Source organism: Octodon degus, unplaced genomic scaffold, assembly GCF_000260255.1.
Source record: "Octodon degus isolate 3935 unplaced genomic scaffold, OctDeg1.0 scaffold00088, whole genome shotgun sequence".
In the NCBI taxonomy this organism is placed as follows: domain Eukaryota; kingdom Metazoa; phylum Chordata; class Mammalia; order Rodentia; family Octodontidae; genus Octodon; species Octodon degus.
In genome coordinates, this window is record NW_004524664.1 from 4,347,033 (window position 1) to 4,354,574 (window position 7,542).

The window sequence follows — 7,542 nt, forward strand, 5'->3', positions numbered from 1 at the left end:
GACCACAGTTCAATCCCCAGCACCACATGCCAGCCAGCCCGACCCCTGGTGGGCTGAGCTGGACACACACACACACACACACACACACACACACACACACTAAATAAATAAATAAATAAATAAGTTTAAAAAAAAATCATGCTGCTGGGGCTGGAGAGATGGCTCAGCAGCCTGGCAAGCGCAAGGGTCTGAGTTCAATCCCCGGTTCCACAAAAAAAAAAAAAAAAAAAAAAAAAAAAAATCATGCTACAGCTTATCTTCAAATTAGGCCTTCTAGACTAGATGTGGTGGCATTAGCCTATAATCCCAGCTCTTGGGAGGCTGAACACAAGTGGATCGCTACGAGTCTGATCTACATAGTGAGACCCTGTAGACCCTGTAGTAAAAATAAATACATAAATAAGACAAAACAAATTAGGCCTTCTTTTCAGGAAAATAATTGTAGGGGCCAGGGAGATGGCTCAGTAGAATAAGCACTTGCCTCATAAGCACAAGAGCCTGAGTTCAAACCCTGGTTCTGCCAAAAAAAAAAAAAAAGACACCCCCCCACCTACCATCTTTCTTCAAAAATAAGACCTAACTAGAAAATAAGCCTTACTATGATTTTAGGATACCAGTAATATAAGCCTTGCCCCCAAAATAAACCACAGTTAAGATCATCAGCCAGGTAGAAACATTTAGTATGTTCATTGGGACACACAAGGGGTATATTGAAATATGAAATAATGTTAATGTATAATTCAATATAAGTAATATTGAAATTAATACTTAAATAATATAAATCATAATTAGGTATTTGTAAATACTCAAGTGGGTGCCTTTGGATGAGAGGAACTCAAGTACATAAACAAATGAACTTGAGACTTACTGCTGAAGGACCAGTTGGAGTACAGACACAACGCACAATGTGCACACTTGATAACAAACATGTGGTTGTGTGTAATATGAATCTTCACATCTTGTGCTGAAGCAGTGTCCTGTGTGCAGGCTACAGGGATGAGATGAGCTCACTTAAGGAACACTCAGTGACTGGACATGAGGGACTGGGGCCAAGGTCTTACAGGAAATGGAGCACAAGAAATTCAGGCAGGAGTTTGTGAGTTAGTAAGTTATGATGTTCCAGGGCTGGGAAGATAGCTCAATGGTCTAAGCTCCTGCCTGACAAGTGCAAAGACCAGGGTTTGATCACATGCAGATATGGAAGCTCAACAGTAGGACCAGCATTGGAGGTCTGAACACAAAACTGCACTCTGCACACAGGTCAGTAAGCCAAGAGGTAGGCACTGTTGCTCCCACCCTCTGCCCCCACTCTCCCACCACATCCACTGCCTCTCCCTGCTTTGTACACTCCCAGAGCTCTGCCACATGCATGACCATCAGAGCCACAGAAGTGCTCCCGGACAGCCCGCTCTCAAGCCCCAAAGCCCCTCTCCTCTCTGTTGCCCATGTTCTCTACACAGGATACCCTCACCACACTGTCCCCAGCCCCCAGACAAGCACCCTCCTCCTCCCGATCATGCTCCTCCTCCACTGGATTCAGCATTCTAGTCTCTGTCCTTCCCATGGCTCATCTGCTCTCCAGCTGTCTGTGCTGGGTCACATGGTCCCATCACAGGGCCACAGCTGTAGAGCTACTCAGTAGATATCAATGTGGAATTGCTACTTAAATGAAGGGTAGCCCCCTTTCCTCACCTGACCCCAGGGTCTTGGTCTCCAGCTGTTCTGCTGGCCACTGTGTTCACCCCATTTCCTTCCTTGGAGCCTTATCCCTTCTTGACAGCCAGGGCTGAACATAGATGACTTCCAGAAGCAGAAAAAATTTCCTGACAGCTCTGTCACCCTCGTGCTCAGAGGGACAGCAATAGTTAACTGATTGTTCAGCCAAGAAGGCTGAAGAGAGGATGGGAGACTTGGCACTAAGGGAGGTCACCACACCACCCACTGTGAGTCAGGGGCAGCCTTTGACATCAGCAGCAGCATCTGCCTCAGTGCTCCGGGCCACCCATACCACCTCCTCCTTCTGAGGCATGGCCATCACTCTGCACAGGATGCCAAGAGCATGGCCTTGAGCATTATCTGCGTGGCCTGTCCCATAATAACCACTGCCCCCTGCTCAGCGCCCCCCCCGCAAGACACGTGTGCACAAGGCTGCACGTGTGCAGGGCACCTGCCATGCACCTCTACTCTTCCTTGCCTTTAAAAGGAAAGATTGAATCAGATGCCTTTCTGGAGTCTTCGAGGGCTGAAGATGGGGCTTACAGGCAGGTTCCTAAGTCAAAGATGAGCTGGTGGCCCAGCCCTTTCCCCAAATGGTGGAAAAGGAGTGAATGCAGGCTGTGTCCCCTAGAGCTGAGTGCCAGGGTGAGGCTGGGTTTGAAAGCTGACATGGATATGGTATCCTCCTACCACATGTACATTAGGACCTGGGGGTAACCCTGTCGTGGTACTGGGAGGGTCTCTCTCTCAGAGGCACAAGCCACTCCTCCAGGTTAGGGTGATCAGAGGAGGCTTCACACAAGAAGGGGGTATGGTGGGCCTTGAGGACCAACCCATCCATTCAGCAGCTGCTGCTCACAGGACCCCTGACTGCTTCACCACGGATGAAACCAGGCTATAGGACTCGCCTGCGCCCCCTCCGGGCATGACCCAGTTCTGCAGGACCCTGCCCTTTTGTGCCATCTACAGAGGGGTGGGGGACGAGAGTACATCCACTGTGGGGCTGGCTTTCCCAACCTCCTTGCAGTGCTGAAGGACACAGGCCGTTTGCACACAGGAAGCAAGGCCTGGGCCAGGGGCAGATCTTGTGTGAGTCTTTCCACGTGCAATATTCTTGACAGATGGATCTGCCTTTTACTCAAACTCAAGGTCAGCAAAGCAGTGTGTAGTGGCCATATTGGCAATGACAAAGATTGACACACTTAACAGAGGAGCTCTAGAAATTCACCCTCCCTAGGGAATCTAAGGGATCAACCTGCTGATGAGAAAGTCCTATTCATTCCTCCAGAGTCCTGACTCATTGTAGTGGATGGCTACTGGTGGTCAACTTGTTACACCCAGCTGAACGGAACTAGTGTGGTGCTGGGCTTGGGAGGCCCACTTGAAATTGTTGCCAGCAGCATAAGAGGGAGAAAGGGAGAAGCTGATATGAGGCTGTTAGGGAAACTGGCTGGAGAAGCTGTTGGAAGCTGATGGCTCTCTTGGGCTGTTCTGCTCGAGGACCTTGTCATGCTGCCTTTTGTGGTGAACTTGGCTGCTCTTGTTGGAGAAGGAGCTCAGAACCTTGTTCCCTTTGCAAAAACCCCAAACCATGACACCTATCTTCTCTAAAAGGTGTGTATAGACCTGCTCATCACCGTCTCTGCTAAACTAAAGACCTGGAGGTATTGGTGTTGTCAAAGTTACAGCTGTAAACACAGAACTCTGAACTCAATGCAGGTGCTTCTGGATAATTTGTAAAGTCTTCAGTGATCCAGGAGGAGACATTCTTTAGACAAACACCCTTGCTGCCTAGACTCTTTTTCCATATCCTCAAATACTTATTAAATCTCTCATCCTGTGTGATTCCCCTCTTGAAACTTGCCTGATGTCCTCCTTCACAGCATACTGTGATCTAAATAAACTCCCTTCTTCTCTGCACTGCTTGTCCTTTTCCAGCCTGTCTCCCGGCCCTCAGTACACTGTGTTGCATGGCCCAGGGCAGCTGCTCGGAGGAACTCTGTCCCTGTGCCTGAGCAGTGGTGTGCCTGGGACTCACAGAGGTGCTCATCACTTTGTGAGCCTGCTTTGTGAGTACTTGCTGAACACTGCAGGCCCCCCATGTTATTAAGACTGGGTGGACCCCCAGCACTCTGGCTTTTCCACCTTTCTATATGTACCAAGCCCCATAGCACAGCTTGCCTAGCTGATCCCTGGGAAAACCTGTAGGGTGTGTGGAACAGGCCCCTTTGAATCATCCTTTGCTCCTCTGAGCTCAGTCATTGTCTTGACTGACTCCATTTTGCCCTCTGGCATGATCTTTCTCAAAGTCCAACCCAGCTTATCTCACATTCCAGAAACTGGAAATCCAGCTTGCTTACACCCTGGGACAGACCCTGGCTCCACCAGATGCAACCTTCTCAGGACTAATACCAAATTGCCCCTCCATCAGCAAGGATTTTTACAGGTCAGGTCAGTGCAAACCAGCTGTGAGACAATGTTCAACGAGACCTGAGATGATGATCAACTAGATGACAGCTACGTCACCCCTGCTAAACTATGGCCCCACTTTAGGGGCCCTGCCCCTTAGCTCACTTCTTTAGGGGCTGGGGAGATGGCTCAGTAGAATAAGCACTTCCCTGACAAGTGCACTGGCCCAAGTTCAATCCCCGGTTCTGAAAAAAAAAAAGACCAAAAATAAAAATCAGAGCAGGCCCACTTTGTCTTGCTTCGGTAGAATCCTAGCGCTATTATCAGCCCCCACAGCTAGGCCTGAGGACACTGGTTCCTGTTCCTTGCCAGTGTGGACATACTGAAGGAATTCCTATCTTGTTCCACAATCCCTTATCTCTGGACTCTCAAGGACAGAGAAGAAAGACCCAAATCTAACAGGACTCCTAAGTCAACCTCTGGCCTAGGACTCTAGAAATAGTGCACTGTGGCCCAGCCAAGGTACCTCTGCTTTGGGAACTTATGAGCCAAGCTTCAACCCTCAGGGTCATCCTTGCCCCAGCATAAATCCTACAGAGAACTCACTCAATGTGGGGCTTTGATAAAGAGGTTTTCTATCAGTGGATAAGAAAATAAATGAAGGGCTGGTGAGATGGTTCAGTGGTCTAAAGCACCTAGTTAGAACAAGCTTAGCAAAGCACAGGGACCACGGTTTGATCCCCCAGCACCACATGCCAGCCAGCCCCGCCCCCTGGTGGGCTGAGCTGGGCACACACACACACACACACACACACACACAAACACACATAAATAAAAAAATAAATTAAAAAAAAGAAAAGAAATGAAGAGCTGTATGCACAAGGTGTCCAAGGGGCCATCAAAGGAACCATGTATAAGGGCCGGGGAGATGGCTCAGTGGAATAAGTGCTTCCCTGGCAAGCGCAAGGGCCTGAGTTCAATCCCCGGTTCTGCCAGAAAAACAAAACAAAACAAAACAAAACAAAAAAACCCAAAGGAACCATGTATAGATGGGCCAAAGGCCAAAAGACCTGTGTGATTGTCCCAGCCTCAACAGTGATCAGTTGTTTGACCATGAACAAGTTGTTTCTATCTTTTGGACATCAGGAGCCTCATTTCTTAAGGTCAGGGGTGGGCAAAACTGCCCCAGCACCTTGTTTCCTTTGTACTCTGTAGATCCTGCTTCCTTTTCTGGACCACACTGCTCTGACCAGGGCACCTGTGGCCCCCCCTCCCTGGGTTGGGGGCATTCTCTGCTGCATGCAGGCTTCAAACCTGTTGAGTCTGGAGTTTGATGACAGGGCCTGAAATATGCACTTTCAACTTCTAAGAGGCACAGTGTGTCCTCACTAAGCAGCTCCAGCTCAGCTGCCACTGTTTCTCCCTCTTCATTGAACGCTGAATCGGCAGGAAGCTTTCCACTCCCTTCTGCAAATCCCACTCCCCCACCCCAAAAGGCCGGAGCAGCAGCATGAGGCAATCTCTCTATCCTTGACCCTTTCCTCCGCACAGCAAGCAATGGCTTTTTTTTTTTTTTTTTTTTATCTCCGGGGAATGATGCATAGCCTTCAGCCAGGGGCATTTAAGGAGCAGAGCACATGGTGCAAGTCATAGCTGCAGGACACAGGCAGACCTCGAGAGGTTCTGGAAGCCACGCTGAGCGGAGCAGCAGCAGCAGCAGCGCTACCACATCTACTAGTCACAATGCTTCTTGCAACTTTTAAACTGTGTGCCGGGAGCTCCTACAGACATGTGTGCAACATGAAGGGTGAGTGCCAGGCGCTGAGCTGAGGTCAAGCTCTCAGGAAGCAAGGGTCTGTATAGGGGGAAAGCCTTCCTGTGGGTGAGCCCGGGGAATTCTCTTCCCCGAGAACCTCGGCTTTCCCCTTTGGAGAACTGAGCTGGATACAAAATGCCAGTCTCTCCCAAACTTTTCTCCTTTTTGGCCTCCCGGCTAGGCTCCAGTTGTTTTTATTATTTTTATTTTATTTACATTTTTTTGTGGAACCAGAGATCGAACTCAAGCTCTTGTGCTTGCCAGGCAAGTGCTTATTTTACTGAGCTATCTCCCCGGCCCCTCCCATTGTTTTTAGACTGCTCCTGACTGCTTCCTCCAGGGCTGGACTAGGCACCTTCCAAGGTCTGTAAAGTCCAGGCCACAGTAGTAGAGGGAGAAGAAAGTCTCGACTCCAGCAAGCCTGAGCCACAGTTAGGGAAGGGAGCAGGAGGAGCCAGGGAGCAAGCAAAGAACAAGTGAGCAGGATGGGAGCACAGCGTGCAGCCAGGGGCAGCAGAAACCAGTTTCTGTGGGCTACTTTTCCAGAGCTCACTAGGACAAAAGGCCACTGCCACTGAAGGGAGAAAAATCCGAGCTGCAGGAGTCTTCTCCATTTACCGTGGCAGAATGTGATTGGAAGACCTGCAGCCAACAATTGGGCCATCCTGGCTACACCCACAGGAGCAGGCTACCTCAGGCTAGTGGCACCCTGGGTAGCTGTGTGGGCACAGGACCTTCCCCACTGGCAAGTGCCTGCTCAGTATAGCATTCTTGTTTCTTTAGAAGTAGAATTTTCCTGACTGAATAGAACTTCTGCAGCAGACCATGGTCAACTCCTCCAGCAAGGCCAGATCTGTCCACCCAGATGGAAGCAAACTTCTTCCCGGAGGTGGCCTGTGTAGGCAATGTGTACTGAACTGGCCACTGGGGTGCTGCCCTCCTAGGAGTCTGTTCCTAGCAGGAATGGTCCCTCTGAGCAGCTTTCCAGCTCCTTGGAAACAGTCTCACTCCTTCCCTACAGGGCTGAGGCACCAGGCAGTACTGGCCATTGGCCAGGAGCTGACCCGGAGAGTGCGGGCAGAGCCTGCCCCAGGTATGTGGATTAACCAGGTCCAGCGTCGGAACTCACTGCTGGGTAAGTCCTTCAGTTTCTGGGCTTCTGGCAGGGGAGGCTATAAGGATGCCAGTGGGTAGCTGAGGCTCTGATCCCTTCCTACCCTTCCCCACCTTATTTTGAGACAGGACCTTTTGGTACTGGTCCCAAAGGAGGGGCACATCCAAGGGAGATCTAAGGGATGGCAGCTGGTGGGGGACCATGACAGGGAAGAACGTCATCTTTCTCTCCATGGCTGGTTGTCCAGGTTCTCGGCTGGAGGAGCCTCTGTACAGTGACCAGGAGCTGGCCTACATCCAGCAGGGGGAGGAGGCCATGCACAAGGCCCTGGGCATCCTCAGTGACCAGGAGGGCTGGAAGAAGGAGAGCCAGCAGGTGAGGGTACTATAGGAAGCCTGCAGCTGGCCATGCCACCCTGCAACCTCAGGGCATCTGGCCTCCTGCAGTAGTCACTTGGCACATGGAGTTTTAACTTCATATATATATA

The 7,542-nt window shown here is 50.3% G+C and overlaps 1 protein-coding gene across 1 annotated transcript in view; it reads left to right on the forward strand.

Annotated features, from left to right (window-relative positions):
- Window positions 1-5,862: 5,862 nt before the first annotated feature.
- Star (steroidogenic acute regulatory protein) overlaps window positions 5,863-7,542 on the forward strand; it is a 5,529-nt gene continuing 3,849 nt past the window's right edge. Inside the window, exons 1-3 of the mRNA XM_004637289.2 lie at window positions 5,863-5,932; window positions 6,963-7,076; window positions 7,303-7,430. Coding sequence (XP_004637346.1) covers window positions 5,869-5,932; window positions 6,963-7,076; window positions 7,303-7,430 — 306 coding nt within the window. The 5' untranslated portion in view covers window positions 5,863-5,868. The remainder of the gene's footprint in view (window positions 5,933-6,962; window positions 7,077-7,302; window positions 7,431-7,542) is intronic.